This window comes from Galendromus occidentalis, unplaced genomic scaffold (assembly GCF_000255335.2).
Source record: "Galendromus occidentalis unplaced genomic scaffold, Mocc_1.1 scf7180000077533, whole genome shotgun sequence".
NCBI classification, from domain to species: Eukaryota; Metazoa; Arthropoda; class Arachnida; order Mesostigmata; family Phytoseiidae; genus Galendromus; species Galendromus occidentalis.
Genome location: NW_003805521.1, coordinates 205,773 through 228,424, shown reverse-complemented (window position 1 = coordinate 228,424; position 22,652 = coordinate 205,773). Strand labels below are relative to the sequence as shown.

The following is a 22,652-nucleotide window of genomic DNA, read 5'->3' as shown; positions in this document are numbered from 1 at the left end:
GACGGATTGCGGGCCGGTCACCCAAACACGCTAACCATCACGGTCTCCGAATTGAGCCTCAGGAGAGATCGAGGCAGGCATCGGAGAATCAACGTGGAAATCGCTACAGTTTAGCTAGAGAGTTCAACCAGGCGGGAAAATGGAGCTCTTGGGACGAGCTTCCGAATGCGGCGGCAATCCATCTCCATTCTTTGGAGGAGCTGTTATCATCGAGTGATTGAGTTACTATTATCAGTGCTCAGATGGCAAATGCAGAAAAGTATCACCGATGAGCTCTGGCTGAGCTATTTTTTTTCCATACGGGTATCGGAATCAATCTGGGAGACTCGGTAAGGAAGAGTTCGGTAGGATGCAGCCCGTCGGTAAGCTCTCCAATGACCGACGATGAGGTGTACAGTGTTCATGTATCAAAATGTAAACTACGGCGCCGGAAAATCCCAGAGCTGGATTATGCTCTATCCTTCACTTCACCTGCGCGCGGAGGCGTCATTTATCGCGGTCTTCCTGCAGACCAATGAAAATTAGGGCTTTTCATGAATCTGATAGTCATGCTCGATTGCGGATTATAAGACGAATGGAACACAATGGCAATATGAAATTGATAAAGTCAAGTACTCGAAAGAGTGGAAAGCTTGCAGAACATATAATTCCCGGAAGAGGAGTCGAATGGTGCTCGGTGGTTAGCTGCCTCCTATACACTGTCTACACTCTCCCGTCAAAAGACTCCATGTTTGTCGCACTTTACCCCGCGTTTATCTTGTACGCGTCTCCCCATACTTACATCTGTACGCTATCTTAAGCATACGTACAAGCGTACAAAAGTACGCCGTACAATCGTACGAGCGTACGCGCCGAATTTCATGCGCCCGCCTATCGTCGTGGGGGTCGACGTTGTCGACACTCGCCCTCGCCGATGGAGCAGACGAAACTTCTAAGAACAACACACTCTTACTACAGCTTGAGCCACTGCTGCGGCTGTGAGGGAGCGAGCATTGCTGTGGTGTGCCGCTAGCTGAACCCGTCGTTCACGATTTTCTGCCATTTGAGCAGTTTCCTCGATACCTGAGGGGAGTTGACTGAGATCATTCCTGTTCCCAAGCTGTCGGAGAAGCCCTCTGCAAGATTTGTCCCGCGGAAACCTGAGACCTTCCGGCGCGAGAAAGGTACACAGTCGCGCTTTCCACCCCTGCCGCGAGCCAAACCGACGGCCGCCATCCAGGGAAGAGCCCTGCAAAGAATTTTCGAGAAGTTTGCAAATAAAAAGTTGTTGCGATGTCCTTCTCTTTGCGAGCTTTTCTCCTTATTTCTTCCCAATGGCAGCGGCTGCGACCGGCATGGCCATCGCGGACGGGCGTCATATCTGAGCCGTCAGACGAATGTCTTCATGACTTCGATGGGGAGGCATCCACAAGATATTTATGTGGCACAATCTCGAGACTCGAGATCTGCATGCCCACGGTGTTGTCATGGAAGCTGGAGCGCTTAATGGGACCAATTTAATGACTCACTAAGTTCGGTCTGTGATGATGGTCGGACCCGGCTGTGGCCGGTTCTAATTCCGAATTCTCGAGAAATTCGTCGATTTTCTGAGTTTCCCCAAAAAGGATGATTTTGGATTTGTTTCTAGATGAGGTCAATGATCTTGTTCTTTGGCTCTGACGAATGAACCTTGTTGGCTGATGATCTAGCGCGATGCACTCCGCGTCCCGAATATGGCGCCAAAAACCCCTACTCGAACCAAACGACCATTCGGCATTCGACTTGGGAGCGCCGTTCAGGCTCTCGACTCGTCGAGCTGAAAGCCATGCAAAACGTCGGCCCGGCTTACTCCTAAGGATTTCGAGGATCTCGCGGCGAAGTTCGAGGATCAAAAAGCGTTCCGAAATCATGAAGCCTGATCCTGTATCTGATGAGGGGGCGGAGTGATTATCTCCGATCCCTCATCTATACCCGACCACCCATGTTCCGAGGGGCAACGTCATATTATGCAGGGGCGGAAGACTGTATTGAATTGCTTTCGCTATCTTAACCCCTGATTTTCCTCTGTCTCCAGATGGCTTCCGGTGAAGACAACGTTCCTACATCCAAGTGTGTACTCGTCGGTGATGAAGGTACGGGGAAGACGACCTTCGTGAAGAGACATTTGACCGGAGAGTTCGAGAAGAATTACGTAGCCACTCTCGGTCGGCGGTCGACTGCCGGTTCTTACTCCTGTATCTGACACGAGCTTAGGCTTGGCTACTGCTTAGCTTGCCACATCGAACGTCTTCAGTCTTCTCTCTCCAGTCGGACTATCATACGAACGAACATCATTCTCTTACAGGGCCACGGAATCAATTCGATCGACGAAAATACATTAGCATCTCTCTCCTGGGATCTAATCAAGTCAGGATGATCCGACTCGGTGAGAACTCTACCTTGTCGCTCAGGAGCCTCCAGAACGCATGGCCCGGAGCCTCGCTCTTGATTTTTTTCGTCGACAACATCGACGCGGAGGTCGTCGTGGACAGGGACGGAGACGTATTCCTCCCTCCCGACGGAGGTTGGACCGAGAGAATTTACTACGCGACGACATATGATCCGGAAGAACCGATCGGAGGGAGTGGCGAACCCTCCGATCGAAATTCGAAGGTACAACATTATTCTTCCCTACGGTGATTCCTCCCTCTTGTCTAACCTGAACCCTCGAAACTCTTTTCAATATTTATCGGATCCATCGTCTTTCGTTCCGCATGTCGAGAGTTTCGAATTGAACCCGGACTGCCTCCCCTCCTGTGAAAATGTTGGTGCATGGCTCTATCTCTCTTGTGGATCGTCACATCTACTCAATTTTCATTGTCTTCTGATCTTTCCCTCAGGGCCATGATGAGCTTGTTGGTGTTCGACGACGTCTGCGTCGGCAGGAATAGGGATTAGATAGGATATAGCAAGTAAGAAATACCGTAGCTTAAGATGAACAATTTTCAATTACGACAGGAGCACTAGGACTCCATCAACCCACTCCAGATCGACGTGATTGGTTTAGGGATTACTTTTTCAGGAACTTTTTGTGAAATATACGGCTCTCGGAGGAATCTGCGGTCTCGGACTACTGGCCGTAACGCTCATCGCGGTGAATCTCCTGTGTAAGCAGAAAGAGCCACTCAGATCTGTGCATGAGAAATTTAATACAAACATTGAACCCCTCCAGCCAAAATACCAGCGTTTTTTTCCAGCGGAGATTCCTGACGTCGACCTCGGCGAAAACCTCACCTCAGGCTCGGTCGGAAGAAGTTTTCAACATCACCATATACGCTTCCCGAAGACCTGAATGGATGCGAGTGTGAATAAATGTTTGACGAAGTCACCACATAACTGAAGACAATCCTAGCAATCCCTTCTCTCACTCATGTTGATTCCACGATCTGCAGGGTCATGTTGAGGAGTCAGGTCGAAGATGAAGTTCAGTCCATTTCTGCTGGTGCTGAGATAAATATCCGTAATATTGGATGTTCCTTGCATCCCCATTGCGCAGTAGAACTTTCACTGTTAGATTCCTCTAGCCGAGCGAGGTTGGTATCTCGCAACTGGTGCTACGAATTCGAGCGGTCGTCCTCTACATGTGTTTTTTCATCTCGGCTCAGCGGCCCTCTTTCAGATTTTCATGAAAACCGTTTTCGATGGACTAATTCGTAGGCCTCCTCTCTCTAGATGAGCTCCAACCATGTCCAGCATATTTTGCATCTAATTCCTGTTCTGATGCATGATGATCATACCATCCGCAAACATCGCTACTGTCCCGGTTCGGAACTCCTCAAAGAGTTTCTTTGGTGGCTCCACGAGAAGGATCGAGAACCCGACGCAACTCAACGAGTCCCCCTGCGGAGTTCCTCTGGTCCGCCGAATGTCCACTCTCATTCCTCCTCCCACATCAGCTTGTGGAAGGTCTTGATGGAAGGAACCCTTTACCACATGAAGTCGTTGGCCATTCACGTGAGCTCTCCTGAAGGCATCGACCATCCGTTGCCGAGGTGCCAGGTAAGGAGCATTGGCGTCCTGGATAATGGAAAGATTTGTACATAAAACGTCACGCTCGAACAAGGACATCTGCGTAGATTTCGAGAGCTGACTGAACACAATGAATAGTATACATACAGGTGTCCCACCTAAGATGAGACTTTTTAGCCCTTCTCTGAGAAGGAACGCAAGCTATTGAGTTGAGCGTTGCGTCGCTCGTTCCAGGCGCCCAGGCGCCACGTTTTCCCGACCGGTTGAGCTCTCCAGCCTGATTGTAGCGATTCCCACGCCGGTCCTACGATTCCGGCCCCGATTCTAACCCCTCCGTTGTCATTCGAAGCTAAATTCAGAGGCCGTGCTTGTAGAAATCTCAAATGGCCGGCAAGCGGTTCGTCTGTCCGCCGGTCGTAAACGCTACAAGTGTGTGTGATCTGAGTGCGCGACTTAGATTCCAGCAGGCCCTAATTTTTCATGCGCGAGAATGCAGGAGGCTTAATTCTGCTGAGCATCTAGTCACGTCGGACCCTGTCGACGACGTAGACCCGTCTGGCACCGGATTGGTGCATTCGACCCCCATCAAGTCGGAGTATTCCTGCTGGAGCCCCTCGGATCCCTCAGCTCCGAATGTAGTTGGACGCTTCGAGTTTAGTTCCAGCTCCGCGACACCTCTGGTGTATACATTTCGGCGCAATCCCCGTGATCCTGATTCAGTGGTTTATTCTCGCAATCAATGTGTGTCTGAGCAAGTTCGAGATTGCCCCGAGCCGCTGAAAGAGGCAAAGATCATCCACATCATGAACACCACTTTCCCTTCGGAAGATACTTTCTTCTCGAATTTCCCGCCGCTTTCTTTCTGCATGCGATCCTTCGCACAGCGCCATTCATGCAGTCGTTCGGCTTACTTAGTACACGCGCAGTTTATCTTCCGAGACGACATCGAGCCGTGTAAGCCTTTCGGTCGAATTCTGGATCTGAGTGTTAGTAAGCCGGAGAGAGGCTCTAAGTCCTCTGCTCAGGCTGGGTCTCCTCTCCCCGAATGCACCACACAATCGAAGAGAACTCTATTTTTAACAGAGAGGGTAGATCTTCTCATCTGAAAAAGGAGTGCGCCATTCTCTCACTGAAAAACCAGGAACACAATTGCCGGCATCCGGATAATTTCAAGCACGGTGAGCGCACTTGACAATCGATCGAGGACGGAGGTGCGCATGGATCTCTTCTCGATTTCGGCCGGCTACTCTACATGCTCGCAATCAGGCGCTAATCTTTGCTGGACACCGGGAATAGTTCACCGGTGACCATGCGTTATCCCCGAAGCTGCCCTCGATATTCGCCTTCGATATCAGTTTCATTTTCGTTCGCTCCTTCACGGGTCAACTTCGACGACCTCCCACCGGACCTCCAATGATATCGACAATTCCTTCTATTGGTTTCAGAGAATGTCTGCAGCCAGTCCCGCGGCTCACAAATCGAAGTCGAAGACGAAAACGCGACGCAGTGCTAAAAAGCAGAACGATGCTCCGACGCAGGAAAATATTAAGGTGAGAATGTCCGCGGATGTCAAGCTGTCGAGAGATTCCCGCCAGCTTTCATTCTTCCCCTGGGTTACCGCTGGACGTGCGCTGTCGAATACGGACCGTCCTCAAATTTATATCTGGGCTCTGACAGGCGGACGTAGCGGAGGACACCCCGCGGACCCCACCCACAGCCGAGGAGCTCGCAAGATTGGAGGCTTTAGCCACCGTCGCCGCCGAGAAAAGCGCCCTGGAAAACGAGAGAATGAACGACAAAGGGGTCCGGAGTCTTGCGAAGACTCTCTCCGAATGCAAGGAGACGGCCGATGGTGAGATGAACTAAGCGCATACAGTCCATTCACGACCGAATTCAATATTCGAGACAACCTGATGTGTTCCTACTCCGCTTGAAAAACAAATTCCTCTATCTCTTCCAGAGATCAAAGCTGGCGTCCAGGAGGTACTCGGGAACCGACAGACCTACGAGGCGGAATGCATCAAACTGGAAAAAGACATGAGCGAGAAACTCGAAGCGCTGTCCCTGGATGTTCAGAAATCTGCCAAAGAATGTACGTTTCGAGTTCTCGCGCATTTTCGCGTATCATGTGACCAAATTCTTCCCGAGCTCGATCTGGGACATGCCTGAAGCGAATCATTGTCGCGAAAGCCATTGAAAAAAGAGATTCCTCCCTCAGGCACTCCGGAAGAGGCCGAAGCTGAAGTCAGATCCTCGATTCCGCCTTCGATGAGCAAAGAAAAACGTTCGTCCAAGAGTGCAACACCACCACCTGTTGAGAAAGACAAAGAGCGAGCTATCCAGGAAAAAATATTAGACCTCACGAAGCAGGAACCAAAGAAGGTGAGCCCTACAAGCAGTGTTAATGATGCGAGTCGCGGTCGGGAACATGATTCCGGAGGTTTCCCTGGAATCGGGAGCCTTAGAATGAGCAGATCGTGACAGTTTCTCTCTCCTTCCGAAAGCTCTCAACTGGGTCCAAAAAGAAAGGCGTGGACAGCATTCTCAGGAGTCTGACCGAATACGAAACAGCGGAGGAGAAGCTGAAAGCGCTGTGCGAGATGCACTTCGATACATTAGAAGAGCTCAAGGAGGCCCAGAGCACGGTTGAGAAATGGAAGAAGCAAGTCCAGGCTGGCCAAAAGGATTGCAACCGAATGCTATTGGCTAGAGACAGGTTGGAAGGTCTCTGCAGAGAACTTCAAAAGCAGAACAGTGCCATTAAAGAAGAATCCCTGCTCCGTCGTCGGGAGGAAGACGAAAAACGGAAGCAAATTGCCGGGAAATTCCAAACCACGCTAACAGACATCTCGGAACTCATGGCCGACACCCAGGAAACCTCATCGAAGCTCAGGGAGGACAACGCCCAACTCGCCAATAAACTGCGGACCCTTGTTAATCACTACGAGAACTGGGAAAAGGTTCGAGCTAAGGTTGAAATGCAGCGGATTATTTTGTGTCGGAAAACTGTTCGAAAAAATAGGCGTGAAAGAATATCAGTACGCTCGAATAACGACGTTCCCCCATTTCGGAATGCAGCACATGTCGCACATGCTGAAGCAGAAGTCAATCGAGATAGAGCTCGCGAATGCGAAGCTCCGGGAGAGCCTACTTCACCGGGAGAAGGACTCCAAGGAGGGAGAAACGTCCCAGGTCATTATGGAAACGACGATCAAACAGCTTCAGCAGCAGCTGGAGGCCTCTCTGAGGAATGAGATTGGACTCCGCGAACAGCTCAAAATCCACAATGAGAAGTACGAGGAATTTCAGGAAGCTGTCTCAAAGAGTAACAAGGTGGGTGCACTTCGACCGAATGCTGGCGGGAATGAGAGAATCCGATGTGATATCGTCCTCGGAAGAGGGCTCACTAGACATCGATAATAATTTATTGGCTCATCTAGGTCGAAATTGAATTTATTTTCTCAATCAACTGATAAGAAATCCTTGATAGATAGATACATATATATTCATTTTTCTTTCTGTGAGTTGGCTGACATTATGAACGTGGCACGGTGTCTATCATCAGCCGCTGAGCAAACCAAGCTCTCAAAGGGCGCCAGGGTCGAACCGGATGCCAGTGATGAGTCGAGCGTTACCCCTTTGAACGTCCACGGCGAATCGTTGTCTGATGAAAACGACCCTTGAGATAGACATTCGAACAAATCTGAGTGCATTTGGGAGCGATTTCGCTGCGAGTCTCAGTCGCTGACACCTTCCCCGAGGGGTTCCGCATCGTCGGAGACACTCCTTTCGGGTCTCCTTTCGCGACGAGAAGCTGTTTTTGCCCATCCTCAATATTTTCTTCGCGTTCCCCACAGATGTTCTCGGACTTCAAGGGAGAGATCGACGCGATGTCGAAACAGACGCGCCGGTTCGAGAAGGAAGCTCTGCATTGGAAGCAACGATGGACCGAATCGAACGTCGCAACGGCACGAGTCCTTCAGGAGAAGACCAAAAGTGATCTCAGAGTCGAAACCCTCACGAGACTCTGTCGGTCGCTGCAAGAGAAGCTCAAGTTGAATGGTGCTGTTGTCGCGGGAAGTGAGTGACAGCAGAGCTCGCTATATCTCGGGAGCTCCTGCATCCCAGGGATCCTTCTAGCATCCACTTCCGTGGTCCGAAACCAAAAGGCTTCTTATTTCCAGTGGAATCAGATTTCGCCTCGAAAGTCATCACGGAAGAGAAAGCCAAGCTCGAAGCCGAGCTCGAACAGAAGAAGGCCGACATCGAAGCGCAGAAGAAAGCCATTCAAGAAAAGCAGAAAGAAATGCAGCTAGAAATGTTGGCCGAGGACCTGAAAGCGAAAGCCATCGAGAAGGAGATCGCCAAAATCCAGGAAGAAGCCGCTGCCGGTGACGGAGCTCAAACGCAGGCGGTCCACGAGAACCCACAGCAAGAGACCGCCGTGAGTCGCATGCAATAATTGATTTCCCTTTCGAAGGGGCGAGCGTCATTCAGCCCCGGTCGAGAAACTTGAAATTCACCAGAACTCTTCAATTAGAATGTTGACTCTCAATTCCAGGAGGAGTCATCGAGTCCGAAAGCCGAATCCATCGAGCCAGTGAAAGTTGGCGCGAAGAAAAAGAGCAAGAAGTGAAGGACTCCGGAGTCTAGTCGAATGTCCCGTTGGAGCTTCGAGCTTATGAGATCGAGAGCCCCTGAGAAACCAGGGAACATTCAATCTTGTTCGATGACTGAAAGCCTCATGGCCACACAGATGATTCGCGTCTCTGGGGCACGAGGATTTTCATAGGCATTCGATCCTTCTAATGAGCATTGTTTGAATCTCTCTCATTTTATATAGCCTGAAACAATCATTGGTATGGAAAACTACGGGCCCGTTAGTAAGGCTGATCCGGGGCGGTCGCCTTTCAAACGACTATCATCGGAGCGCGGAATCAGCCCAACCATGGGGATAGATCTCCATTCTGAAGATCAGAAGAACAAGCGGGTATGAACAACATGAGTTAGCGCGAATCACGTGCGAAAATGTGTGACCATCCGAAGGGAGTCGTTGCGAATGTGCGTTTACGGTTTTGGTTGGATACCTATTTTTGTCGAAGTGGCGCAGGGGGGGTACAGGAAGCCTCGCTTATGGAAGGGAAGTGTCGGAGAATTAATAAAATAAATTTCACCGACCACGGTCGCTGCTTGAAAATCGCTTGGGGTCATTTCTAGAGAGCCACGTCGTATGACCCGTCAGTATTCGGGCTGGTGGGAAGTCGTCGCGGATACTCTCGCTTGGATTCCGATGGAGCGAGGGATCGATCGGAGTTCTGTGGAGATCCTACGAACTCCATGGTGGACTCACTCGATTGTGACCGAAATTAAGTCAGTCTACAAGGTCTCGGATCGAGCCGTCTTCGCCAAGATGAATATGATTATACGCTCGACGAACTTGAATACTTCGTCCCATTGACTTTGTGAGCATCGTCTCCGAGCATTCTTGTTTCTGTGGCTAGTATTCCGTCAGAACAGACGATGTGCAGAGAGTTCTTCGAGGCTCCGCATGCGAACTGAGAGTGTCCGTCGCGGGATCGAGTCGGAGCTCAGCTTGTCCGTGACCCGGTGTCCGAAGTGAGCATTTGATCCAGGTTCCCTACGTGCACCGAGACAAATTGGGCCGACCCTTGCAACACTTGTTACATTTATTCAACGCTTCAATCGTTGAAGCGTGCCATGGCAGTCAGCGACATCCACTTGACAGATTGACTGATGTGAGAAAACCGAAGAACGTTGTGCAAGCTCCGCGCGTCCCGGCGCCCACCGCCCGATTGCAGCCACCGCGGAAGAGATTGCGTGTTTCGGAGTCGCGTTTCCTCGGGCTGCGCTCCCCGTCGCGCTCGCTATCACCACTTCATTCCGCTGTCGGCTCTCTTTTGTGACAGACATCCGAGCCCTTTCTCCTAACTCCCTCGCCAGACAAGCAGCACCCAACTACCACCATCTCAAAACGCATAGAGATCAGAAAGATCCTGGACCCCCGACTGGCGTCATCATGCAGATTCTCGTTGTTCTCTCGGTCGTGGGAGCCTGTTTCGCTGGCGAGCTCTTCGACATCAAGCCTCTAGAGCAATGCGGTGAGTTACACGGACGGTCGAAGATTCTGAACCGTCTTTGGAAACCGCGTAGAGACGAACGCACGCGCGGACAACGTATATGTACATGTATATAAGAGTTCCGGATCCGCGAGCATTAGAGAGCTCAAAAATCTCTTCACGAATTGTTGTGTACTCCGTTTAAGCCGGGACCGAGATCGAGTTGTTCTCTCCGTGCAACTATATACAATAATGAATTTACTTCCTGAGACTGCTACCGTATATTTCCGTGAATGGGATCCGCGCGATCAGGACAAATTGGGATATAGCATCGAACAACAAGTCGATCAATGCTCGTTGCGAGCTTTGGAGACTGCGGTGTGATCTATCGATCGAATTATACTGATCGAAATAATGCTTCCCCTTGAAGCTGCGTGGAGCTGTTCTTCCGGGGACAGGGATATCTTTGAAGAGAGAAATTCGACCATCTCCAACCTTCGTGTGCTCGAAGATCATATCACTGTGCTGGGTGCGACATTCGAAGAGCCCTCTTTGGCGGTTCCCGATGCGCTAGCGATATTTTCCGATAGAGGGCAATCCTACCTTTCAACTGTCGCTCATTATCTTTCACTCGAAGGGAAGCATCGACACCTCGTGAATCACACTACCTGGAGGCAATCATTCAGGCTCTTCCGAAGCTCGCATTCAATCCGATGCGCGCCGAGGTTGGAGACGTGGTAAGACGTATGACCCTCACGATTCCACAAAAGGATTTCACTGTTTCCCACAACATTCAATTCCTCAGCATCTTTGCTTCTCCGTCCGTCGGTGTCGGTAGTCGTACATTGAGAGAATGATCATATTCCGATCGACTCACTCCACGGCTCTGAACTACGTCACTGAACGAAGCTGCGATAAGCGAATCTTTGCCGGAAACGCGCGATCGTTCCTGCCGCCCTATAGTAAACATTCTTCTGGAGGCTACAGAGTAGGGCGGCGGATTAATCATTGGGAACTTAGACGTCGATTAGAAAAAATGGGCTGTAAGAAATGGAGACCTCCACGGTGGTGTGACGGGAAATCCCTGTAGCGTGGCGTCGAATTTCCTTTCTGTTTCCATTCTTCTAAGCCATGATGATAATGACTAATGTCACTCGATTCCACGTCTTAATACTTTCTGTAAAGAACCTGTACGACGAGATTTTTTCCCTGTTTACAAGAAAAGAGCGGCGGTCTCGCTCCAGCCCGATGGATGTCTGAACAGCCTTGGTGTCTCGCAGCATTGATCTGGGACCGTATCTATAGTGGGTTGAGTAAGCGGAATGAAGAAGTTCGCCTTGCGAGGAGCGAGACCATCGATGAAGTCAGGATTATTTCTTAAGCTGTAGGCTAGATCGACTTTTGAAAGAGAAGGGCGGGAAATTTCTCCATAACTCGACAATCAGGGAAGGATATTTCGGTTAGGGGCAGCCGGTGCGCTCCACGCTCGCTCGCTTGACTCCATTTCTCACGAAGGATGATGCCGCGCCCCCCCCCCCACGCATCGAGAAAGCTTTCTCGTTGTCGGCATGTATTCTGTGGACGCGGAAACGCGGTTTTCGCCTGCTCGCCCAATTATTCTTTCTAAGCGTGGATTTTCGTCACAGAAAAAAAATGCGGAAGCTAAAAACAGACCTCGAGGTCTCCTACCGCCAGATGTGATAACACTTATACTCCATATTCCACATTGTTCCCACTTTCGAGGCAATGTCTGGATATTGAGCTCCTTCCACTACTTTTGAGTCAACGCAGGACATCCTCCGGAAACCATGATGCGCTTTCAATTCATGAACTCCACATTGGAGCGAACGGGCCTCTCTTCCCACGAGAAGATCGTTCTTCTCACTATGGACCAGCACTTAATGGAATGGACGGGTGACTGAAGCTCGGCTGGATTTAATCGAGACGTCCGCTAGGCCTTCAGGTTGCTGATCAGAGCGGTCCACGCTCGTATGAGCTCGTGGGACGGACTGCAAGAATAACGAGAGGCTTCAGGCTCGAGGGAAAATGAGCGGTGTGGGCTTGTTCGACTCCTCGGGCCTCAATCCAGAGGGATCCTTGATTTCCCTAGAAGAACGTATCACTTCCTACTATTCTCCTATCGTTTTGCAGAGGATTCAACCTCCATTAAGCACGTTCAGGTCGAGAACTGCAACGATCCAACGCTGTGCCGCTTGATGAAAGGAGCGAACACCACCTTACGAGTCGTGATGGTTGCCCGTGAGTATGCATTCACGGATTTTGATGAAAACGGAGCTCCGAGTCAGATAGGAGTCTCACGGAACCGATATCTCCGACACGACACTGGAATTCCGAAAGATCGACGGTTTAACGGCAGTCCGATTGTCATTCAACAGCCAAGAAAGTCACGAACGTGAAAGCTTTGGTGACCGGGACGGTAGGGGACGCAGAACTGCCCTTCCCGGGTTTCGATCGCTACGTATGCAAGCATCCAGACAACAAGAACTTCTGCCCTCAAGAGCCCGGCAAGGAGTACACGCTGAATTTGAGTCTTCCCATCCTGAATCTCTTCCCCAAGGTAAAGAGAAGTTTCGTGGTGGTCGATAAAGGAGTATCACGAGACTATCGTGCGTCAAGCGCGAGCGACCCCGGCTTACGAACGCCGTTCCATCGTCGCTGAAAGAGAACGGCTCCCGGTGTCGATGAGATCCCTGATCCGCAATGGGGCGCAATAACGTGAAGACTTCTCTTCAGATCAAAACGACGGCCTTCGTGAGACTCATCGATGACGATGCGCCTTCCGAAATAGAAGAGAGACTCGGTTGCTTCAAGATCATGGTCGAACTCATCGATAATCCGAACGCTCCGGTGACCAAGAGGCCTGACGACGACGATGAGGAGGAATAATAGGGAGAATGTACCAACATATGACTGCAGGACGAACGATAAACCTCGAAAAGACGCACCGGATAATCTGTATCATTCGTGACATCACTTTGATGCGGGCCTATTCATCGACATGATTTCGGAGAATTCAATCGGGAAGGATTGAACACTTATCAGAATGAAGATTCCCTCTCAGGAATTGATCAGATTGTATCTTCTCGATTCCGTGTCCGCGACTCTTCGGATAACGGCTGCCTCTTCGCCAGAAAGGGCTTGACTGAGAAAAAATTTATTCGATTTCTAAAATATCCAGCTCAGCACAGGGAACGAAACAAGCCCTTTTCCGAAGCTCAAATCGTAACTCAAACAGAACAGTCGAAGGCAAAATCCGACCGATTCCGATTTCGCGATACTTAAACAATACAAGGGTTCTGAAAAAGAACAGAATCTTACCCTTGGATGGGATGCCAGCTCAATCATTATTATCTAGCATAAAAAGTCCTAGTGTCGAATCCTTGAATTCTGGACTCAGACTTAGCACGGTCGGCACTGCCAGCAATCAACTTAGCTGAAGCGACGACTCAATTCTTATCTCGAGGATGAGATAATGACGTCATCCGGATAAATTGTTGTTAGAGGGCGACGCAATTTTTTTCCTCGGGGCGTAGGAAGCAGTGCGGGCCCTTCAGTCGTCTAAAGCGTATCTCCGTGGCGCGTCTCTCTCCGAAAATTTTCGAGCCGTTTCCTGTTCGGCGGGGACCCTTTTCGGTTTGGAGTTTTTTGAAATTCGCTGAGTCATTTTGGGTTCATCCTCCATCGGGAGGCGACTAGAGGGCCTTCTGATCTTGGCTCGCACCCCTAGCGATGGCCTGAATTGCCTTCGGAGATTCCTGACCACTGCTTTTTTCGCCGTCTCTTCTTCGGGGGACCGGAGAAGATTTTCCGCCCTTTCCTCCACACGTTCTTCTTCAAAACTACTCCTCGGCACGAGGACTCGGTTTCTGGTGTCTCCTCGTGAGCTCCGGCTCGCTTTAGGAGTCTCCTTCGTTGACGGTTTCGTGTTGAAAACTACCTTACGAACTTCGCCCGGCGAGCTTCTGATTTTCGCGAGCGACACCGACTCCGTCTTGATCTGGTGGTCCTTCTGCGAAAGTTTGGTCGGAGTGTCTTCGGAAAGTAAATCGAGGGCCGATCGTTTCGGCCGAGCACCCAGTTGAGTGATTGATTTCCGTCGAATCGAGTCTGGAGACAAGGTTTCCTCGAGAGGATCCTCCGCGATCGGTAGCACTTTGGAGGTCGGAGTGTCCGACTCGTTCTCGATGTTCACCACTTCTGTCGGGTGCTCAACGAGGTGCTCCGGATTATCCCCGGCAGACGTCTTCGGTGCCTTGGCGGGGAGTTTCCGGATACTTCCCAAGAGGTCAATTACTCTAGGCACAGTGACAGGGATCATATCCACGGCGTGATCCTTGATTTCTTTATCCGGTACATTCTGATGTGGAGTTTTTTGGGATCGTAAACTATGCCTTCGACGTCGCTTATTTCAAAATCTTTCGCGGGGGACTTCGGCTTCCCAGCTTCCGCGTCGTCCAGTCCCGGACGTCCCTCATCACGTTCTCCAGCGTCTCGCTTCCCGACCGCAGCTTCGCCTCGGTTTTCGACCGAGAGCCGATCAAAGCTCCTCTCGAGATCCGAGACCTGTGTGAGACTCGAGTCATCCGTGAGACTCCTTCGTCTGTCTTCCTTATCCGTCGCGGGATGCGACGGCTGATGATGGGTTGTATTCTTCTCGTCTCGAGCTCCCGCTCCGTGATCGGGTCCGATCGTGACGTTTGTCTGAGCTTCCTTCGTATCGTCGTCGCCTTCGACGAGGTCGCTCTTCTGCTCCACTACGACATCGTTCGGAGGGGCTTTGGGATCGAACTCTGGCTTGTCTTGCTGGGTTTCGGAATGCAAAAGCATCTGCGACGATTCTGTGTCGACTTGCGCACTTTGACGAACACAGACCGCACTGAGAGCATTATCGATTTCCGTGGAGTCTTCGATCATTACGTCACCGTCTTCCGAGATCTCGACCACCGTTCTGGTGTGGACCGCGGTCGATTGGTCGCCGTCGAGCTGCACGAAGCTCGTCACCTGAACTGTACTCACGATTGGCATTGTCACAGAGAGCACTGACGCACCACATTCCGACCCTCGACTACTGTTCCAACATCACCGAAGCCGCTCAGCCGCTTGTTCCGAACATCGGGTCCAAGTCCCGATGCGCTGCAATCGACCCACGCTGACTCCGCTAGCTTCGTGTCCTAACTGGATGGGTCGAAGTTGTGCACAGATCGGGATAGACTCACTGCGCTGCTGGCGCGTTGTCCCTTCCTATTTGGGCAGGTATAGATGAACAGATATCCAGCGGGTGGACAGACAAACGTACGGCGGCCGGGCGAACGGACGCACAGACCGAGTCATGGATAGAAAGCAAGCAGTCGGTGCAAGGGACAAGCAAGAAACTCATCGTATCTTCGGTTGAAAGAAGCAGGTGCGTGGAGATGGAGCCAAGGGCGAAGCTCAGTCGTCGAAGGTAGTGGGCAACAACAGTTTCGTGGGCGATTGACTACCGCACAACCAAAATCGCGTATCCTGTGAAAATCGCTGCCGACTGCAAATCTCATTCATAAGCCGTCAGCACATCGCGGTATTGTATTCGTGCTTCTTCCATTTCGGACGTTTTCACGCTTGTACTTCGCTTATTTCTCACTGAGTGGTTATCACTTCCAATTACCGCTCCAGTCGCTCAACAAGTCCCCCAGTGTACACCACGCACAAAGAGCAATTTCTCTGACACGTCAATGGCACTAAGGGTCGTCTTACCGAAAAACTGTTCTTCGCTCCGGAATTTCGAACTCAGTCGGAATGCTCTTCTCGATTCTGAGAGCATCGAATACCCTCTCACATGTGCCGTCACATGACTCATGTGACATGACCCAGATCCATCAGAGGATGGAGGGAACATTTTCAGGTTGGAATCAGAACTCTTTGCAAAGCCAAGACCCCGAGACTGAACAATCGGCGCAGAGCACCCTTCCCAGGATTCCGGGCGTTGCGGTTTCCGGGACTCCGAAAGACGGCCCGAATGTGAACTAGAGCTTCCGTTACATCGTTCGGACGATATTCAATCAGATCGCGCTCGTATCGAGACACCTGTATTGACCGGCGCAAGCGCGGTCAGCCATCTGATCGGCGATGTCTTTTTGATGGCCAGGCATGAAGGCATGAGTCTGTGAGCGGCTTTGGATCGCTAAGTTAATGCGATGACTCCGTCGGTCGGCACTACTCCAGCGGATAGGAGCGTCACGTTTTACCTTCGTGGCTGAAGACGGACTTCCAGCAGCGTTGCATGGTGATTACGATCTGAAGTACCGTGACCGTATTTAGAAATAATTTCATTAGTTTCAACGAAATTTGGCCGTCAGCCGACATTTCTGGTGGCTTTCGCCTTCTTTGTTTACGGACTGCATTCGAATGAGCGCCCTTTTTCCGTTCATTATCCATGCTGAATTTTCCATGTGCCGCGACCGATTGCGAAGATATGGCTCCGGGTGCATTCTAGCCCGAGGGTCAGAATGTTCTCATGCAGGAGTGACTCTGGAACTGCCCCTCGGAGCTCCCGATTTGGTCGGGACACGGAACTAGGATTCAAGAGGATCGAGAGGGGCTGGAGAGAAATTTTGCCAATTTGGCGGATGCCGCCTGGAAACAATTGTTTCCGAATGCGATCGCGCACGACAGTGAGACTCATGGGACGCATGATTTCATCTTCTCCCCGATCGAAGAGAGGAAACATTGCCATGAACGAAAACCGACATGATTGAGCTGTCGTGAGTCGTACGCGGATCAAGCGCCGATCGTAGTGCTACACGTCGGATGTTCTCCGAAGTCAAGGCCATTCAAGCGGCTACCTGTCGATCCTTCGCATTCTTCGAGTTCGAGCACTCACGGCATGCAAAACACATTATTTATCGGTGAGACGAGCGCCGCAGGATGTTAATTAGTTTTTCGATTGATTAGAAACAATTCTATCGAACGATCCGGAGACCCTTCTCGGACCGACACCACCGAGAACTCTGCGTATTGTCTTGCGGAACGATGCCTGGCAGGGCGGCAAGTGATTCTGACTTCCGACTTTGGATCAGAGAGCGTGCAATTTCACGAGGATACAGGTGTCGAAAAATCGGGCCAAGGAATGAATTTTTCTGGATTCCGAAGAATGAGGTAAAGAATGCTGTCTTGAGTCATCACACGTCGCGACAATCCAATCGGGAATACCTGACAGGTGTCAACTTCAATGGAAAACTCGAATTCCGCTCCTAAGCTTTATTTACGACCAATGGCGATCGCTCGATATATATTAAACATGACTCCCAGACGGCACTTCTGAGACGTCAGGGATCATAACTCGGTTTATGAAATTCCCGCGACGATATATAAGTACCTACGTACGTTCCGATCATTTTTTCCCGATTCGCGGGAACCATCCTCGAATCGCCGCCTTTGCGGACATTCATCCCGAAAGCTGTGAGAAATCACAGCACAAATCTATAGAAAAACCTTGATGGAGCGCGGAGCCGGAAGCGGAACTCCGAACCAGAAAATCCTCCACTTGCCAATCGAGTGTTATCCGAAGACCGACGGTTTAATCCTAAATCGAAGAAGGAGATCTCGGTCCACAACTCGTCATTCGACTCTAATTCTTGAGTAAGTTTGGGAATTTTTCGGCCACCAGATCCGCGAGTTGATCTCGTGACGCTGTGGAGGCGAGCCGTGTGCCCTCGCACATTTGGGACTGCTCTTTAGAGAGATTCTTCGCGCAAGTTATCGGATGAAAAACATGTACCAGACCGGGGTCCGGCGCTCTGAACACAGTCAGGTTCGAATGAACAACCTTATCGAACAAATCTACATCTTCTTTGCCCCAACCATGAATGTTCGTATCTAGACCGCCCACCATCATCAAGTCGGAATGGAAGATGCTCACAATACCGAAACCGAACTGTCTCCAATATCCGTGACGGTCGTCGATCCTAGCTTCGTTGCCGACCACATCTGGATCGTATTGGCTGAATACAATGGGGAAATACACAGTGTTGCCCTGTATCGTGTTCCAGCTAATTCGTTGGACGAGTCCCCCGTCGAAGATCATATCGACGTCGACGAAGAATAGGAGCGCATCCATGGAGAAAAGCTTCGCTCCGATCTCTAGAGCTTGCGCTCTGGAGAATTGGCCGCTCGCTTCAACCAGTTTGACATCGTGATCCTTGTATCTGAAAAGAGGATGTCGACTTTGACAGACATAATCATTGCAGTGATAATAAGTCATGGTTGAGCAGCGGTTCCCGGTGAAAGTTTTCCTCATCCCCGGTCAGCGGAGCCGAAATGACGTCCCGCGCTCCCCATAGGCTCATACTTGTTTCTGAACTCCTCCAAGAGCTGCTTAGGATCTCCCTCCATAGAAGTTCCCCCCTCCGGAGTTCTCGAAATAGACCACAGCCAGTGCGGTCGCGTGTTTTTTCAGCACACAATTCTTCTCGTATGTTAGGAGGAACCGCTGGAAGGCTTCTGATCGGCCGGCGAGTGGAACGATGAAGTGCACCTGTGGGTGAAGCGGATTCCTCTGTCACGTTTTCGCCTGCAGCGAGCTCTCGAGTAAGGAGCACTCGAGCACTCGCTCGCACGAATATCCACTCGTGACAGGTCGAGGAGGATCGATTTTCATCATATCGCCGAGGACCTTACTTTCTTAGGGGGACCCTCGTCTATGACTTTGACCATGGGTTCCGCGAAGCTCCTCCGGATATACGCGTGTCTCCTTACCGGGATGCTCATCCTCCGACCGCGGAACTTGCGATAACTCAATAGGAGATCCAAAATGTAGTCGATTCCCTGACCAGGGGTGTACCTGTCGAAGTAAGCTCAGGTGACCACCATTTGTTCCGTCCAGAGGAAGCGGAAATCTTTTCATAAAAAGGGGCATCTCGAACCTACCGAACATAACCGTACATGATGTCGCGAAACTCAATCACGCGACCTCTCTGCTTCGAATATCGATTGATCATCGTCATCAGATCTGATACCACCTGGAAGGTTGCCGGGGAAAGGAAAATTGGTCCAGGTCACAACCGGTGCGTGTTATTACATTATCATTATCATTGATCTGCGGGTCATCTCTGTTCACAGACTCGCTTGCTGAGTGACATCAGACACGACAATCACGGTACCCTATTGATTGCGAGCTCATTGTAGGACTCGATTCGGCGTCGCGGGTTCAGGCTGGCCGGACTGTAATAGTTCTTCGCGAAGAAGTCCCAAACTTGAACATCTTCCAGAGACATGGGCTTGTATTGTTTGAAGGGATGCTCGAGGAGTCGATTATCGATGGCTGGGCACTCTTCTCCATTTAATAATCTACATTCGCTTCCTGCAACCGACAGAATCATCAATTTCCTACGATGCTTTTCCGTGAGGCATCCCGTGACGATTCGGGCCGCGTACGAGGCGGCGTTCCCTCATTCTCGAGTAGTAGAAACCTTGTAACTTTAGCATGAGCGCAGCGTCCCGGTCGAGTTCAAGGATCTGGTGTCGGAGTTCGGCGGCTTTGACTTGCAGGAAGACTTTATGCATCAAGTACATCTGTTGAGGTCGTTTTATCGGATGAAGAGTGATGGCTTTCTGCAACACGGAGTCCGCAACGGCTTCGGCTTCGATCTCCCCTCGAAAATTGTTGTGAAATATCGACTGCATCTCGTACGACCATGTGCAAGGCACGCCTTCGAGGAGAACAGAAAGGGAAAGAGAGAGTAGTTCGTAAGGTTCCTCGACCCCGAGGTCTCGGGAGGGCTCGATACAAGAAACGCTGGGATCAGAGATTCAGGCATGTTTGATCTTAGTCTCGAAAATCCGAACACATCTGTTGGTTCTCAACTGACCAGCGAATTTGTGCACGCATCGACCAACCTCGACGTCTTCATGTGTTGAATAGAGATGCTCCAAGCAATACCTGGAAGAAAATAGGCTCACCAAAAAGCTCGCTTGGGATTCGTGCGGCGCGCATCGCGCGAACATCACCCAATGCAGCTCCTTTTCGATGTTCTCTCGAAGCGTTTTCGAAATACCTTATGTGCGGGCCTATGAGGCTTAAGGTTTTTCTGCTCATGATAATCCCTGGTCCTCCCATGCAAAAATTTTGGTTCGGCCCGAGATTGAGTTGGCCGTGCTCAGCTTTATTCCCCAGTCCAGCTTGACCTAGTGAGAGACAACATCATCATTATTCATTCGTGGAAGATCCCTCCCAAGAACACGTAGGTATGTGAAGTCGAGGATTTCAGACAACTTTTTTTCTCAAATCAATCTGAAAATCATATGCTTTTGAATTGGTCACGTCCTCATTCTTCCTCTTCGATATTCACCGATCAAGAGAGACTTCGATGAGTTGATGGACCGCAGGAAGAGTTCCAGGCGTTCAGTGTGCACGTATACGTCGTCATCACAACGCATGAACCATTCGTACTTGTCCAGAAAATTCTCGTACATATATTTGAGCATCATGAATGATTTCTTTTGCGGCGGGTAAGAGTCGTCCACGCTGCGTAAGGCGACTAGAGGTAGTCCTTGCTTGGAAACCTGCAATCGGAATTCGCTTTCTGGATCACACATCGAGCTGTGGACCCAACGATCGGCAGAAATCATTTCCGATTCCCTCGCTTCTACTCCTTGGAATATTCCGGTCCTCCCTGAGAAGAAAATGAGATGGACGAACCGTTCCCTCGGAGGAGAAAAAAAGCAAGCTCCCAGAGCTTGTTTGGCCCCATGTTTCGTATATGGCGACAGCCCGTGAGTCAATATATTTCTGAGCGGTCATGACACCTGAAAAACATTTTGGCATGAGCGTGCGGTGCGCGGTCAACAATGCTCCGCGCCTCTCGTGATACAGGACCACTGTCCTGGGCTCGATGCAATCGCTCCCCCGATTGTCTGCCAGGAAGCGGAGATCCCCAACAGCTCATGCCAGAGTGGCGGGAGACGATCGGAATTCGCTTTATATTCGGAGCTGCGCGTCGCTCGCTTCTGGAAATCAACCTTGTCTGTTCGACTCGAATTGTTCCTCAGCGGAGATCCGCTTCGGCGCGTGGTTGTGCTTATTCAAGGGTAACTATCAACGCGGTCCACGTTAGAGATTCAATGACCCGGTCAGCGTCAGTTTGAATGAATACCTGCCAGGCCGACTACCAGAATAAATGAATAATAATAATAACGAATGACACGATGAAAGCGAAAGGACCTTACCGGTGAAAAGCAGCCCGCTCTGACCGGCGGCGTCCGCGCTGACCAAGCTCTGCGCGATCCGGCGTGACGTTCTCCTTGCGACCTCCCACAATCCATTATCACAGCTACTGTTGTATCTGACTCGAACAAGAGTGACCTTTCAGTCATTATACCCTCGAGCAACCAGAGAATCTACAAGTCGCTGGACTGGTTCGAAGACAGGACGATGAAAATCTAACTCCAAACATCAGCTACGCAAATTGTTTTCAACCCCCTATCGCTCTCTTGTCAAAGCCGTCTCTGGGAAGTGTGCCCTCAGTCCTTCAAAAGGAATTTCGAACGGGCAGCGAGGGAGGAGTTCTCCAGATTTCCAGATGATATCGACTCGTAAGCCAAACGGGAAGCGAGGAGAGAACAGATCGAGTTCAGGACGCCGGAGGCCAGAAGCCACGGTTTTAGTGCGCTAGGATAACTCACCTCAGCCAATACAGAAGTTGAGAAGATATCGAACATCCAACAAGACAGCCCAAGAGCAGACTGCAGATAGCATTCAGATGTGTTCGGCGTAGCCTCACTCTCCTTGTGATTTCGGGTGAGCCCAAGAGAGGCTCGCGACCCCCGATCCTCATGGCGACCCGGTGTTCTCACTCCATGATTCCAGCGGGCTCATTCCTCCGCGGCTGCCTGTGGATCAAAGCGCATCTTGGAATGCTTCGCTCCGAGCTGTGATTCGAGCTGGAGTTCACTCAAAAAAGTAGACTCCACGACGGCAATATTCTATGTGCAGTATACACGGTAGAAATAAGGAAAAGTTCTCCGATTGGCATCGAAAGGGAACGGCTCCCGTCATGATATGATTCGATGAATAAGAGCGGTTGCCCCAAAGCGCCACTTCGACTCCGGATTCACTCGACTCAGTACACATGACTTTAGCTGAGGGTCTGCACTTCAGTCAAACGCTCCACATACGACGCAAATTCTCTAACGAGGAGTGGTTACACGAAGAACTTATCCGTTGGATGAGACGAACCGTTGAGGAATCACAATTAATAATAATCGATATCGACGTGAACAGGGCGATCAACGAACTCTTGGAGAAGAGTTCGACGTGATGCACATCTGGCACAGAACATATGCGCGCGCGATCGCTCTCCCGGCTTCGAGTGAACGATCTTTCACCAATTTTTTCTCTACTTCTCCTCCCGAACGGGTTACGCACCGAACACGTCATGGAGCAGCACAACATCTAGTTTCGGTCCCCGCGATGCTGTGAAACTTCCGACCGAACCGGAAACAACCAACAGAGCCACGAGAACGCCGCCATCGAAGCATTGAGAGAATGGCGTGGAAGCGCTTGAAGAGCGAGCCTTGGGAACACAATGCGAC

The 22,652-nt window shown here is 50.7% G+C and overlaps 4 protein-coding genes across 4 annotated transcripts; 3 read left to right on the top strand and 1 right to left on the bottom strand.

Moving 5' to 3' along the window:
• The first annotated feature begins 952 nt into the window (after nucleotides 1-952).
• LOC100902288 (uncharacterized) lies at nucleotides 953-3,310 on the top strand. Its single transcript, XM_003748522.1, has 5 exons — nucleotides 953-1,163; nucleotides 2,054-2,111; nucleotides 2,324-2,631; nucleotides 3,041-3,125; nucleotides 3,216-3,310. The coding sequence occupies exons 2-5, from the start codon at nucleotides 2,054-2,056 to the stop codon at nucleotides 3,308-3,310; spliced, it is 546 nt and encodes a 181-aa protein (XP_003748570.1). The 5' UTR covers nucleotides 953-1,163.
• Nucleotides 3,311-5,104: 1,794 nt separating this feature from the next.
• Nucleotides 5,105-9,054, top strand: LOC100902145 (alpha-taxilin). Its single transcript, XM_018641441.1, has 10 exons — nucleotides 5,105-5,165; nucleotides 5,433-5,537; nucleotides 5,665-5,839; nucleotides 5,948-6,079; nucleotides 6,206-6,369; nucleotides 6,492-6,947; nucleotides 7,066-7,320; nucleotides 7,845-8,067; nucleotides 8,172-8,431; nucleotides 8,549-9,054. Exons 2-10 carry the CDS (start codon nucleotides 5,436-5,438, stop codon nucleotides 8,621-8,623), a joined length of 1,842 nt encoding a protein of 613 aa, XP_018496957.1. The 5' UTR covers nucleotides 5,105-5,165; nucleotides 5,433-5,435; the 3' UTR covers nucleotides 8,624-9,054.
• Nucleotides 9,055-9,987: 933 nt separating this feature from the next.
• LOC100908898 (Niemann-Pick type C-2c) lies at nucleotides 9,988-13,029 on the top strand. Its single transcript, XM_003748489.2, has 4 exons — nucleotides 9,988-10,106; nucleotides 12,216-12,323; nucleotides 12,461-12,642; nucleotides 12,819-13,029. The coding sequence occupies exons 1-4, from the start codon at nucleotides 10,025-10,027 to the stop codon at nucleotides 12,969-12,971; spliced, it is 525 nt and encodes a 174-aa protein (XP_003748537.1). The 5' UTR covers nucleotides 9,988-10,024; the 3' UTR covers nucleotides 12,972-13,029.
• Nucleotides 13,030-17,311: 4,282 nt separating this feature from the next.
• On the bottom strand, nucleotides 17,312-22,320 carry LOC100901996 (chondroitin sulfate synthase 1). The gene is given in 14 exon segments (XM_029112919.1): nucleotides 17,312-18,268; nucleotides 18,412-18,470; nucleotides 18,472-18,597; nucleotides 18,741-18,903; nucleotides 18,990-19,081; nucleotides 19,223-19,422; nucleotides 19,532-19,771; nucleotides 19,931-20,001; nucleotides 20,117-20,246; nucleotides 20,411-20,624; nucleotides 20,761-20,867; nucleotides 21,288-21,403; nucleotides 21,744-21,950; nucleotides 22,266-22,320. Coding segments are annotated over 13 exon segments (2,247 nt in total). The 5' UTR covers nucleotides 21,896-21,950; nucleotides 22,266-22,320; the 3' UTR covers nucleotides 17,312-17,691.
• Between the last annotated feature and the right edge of the window lie 332 nt (nucleotides 22,321-22,652).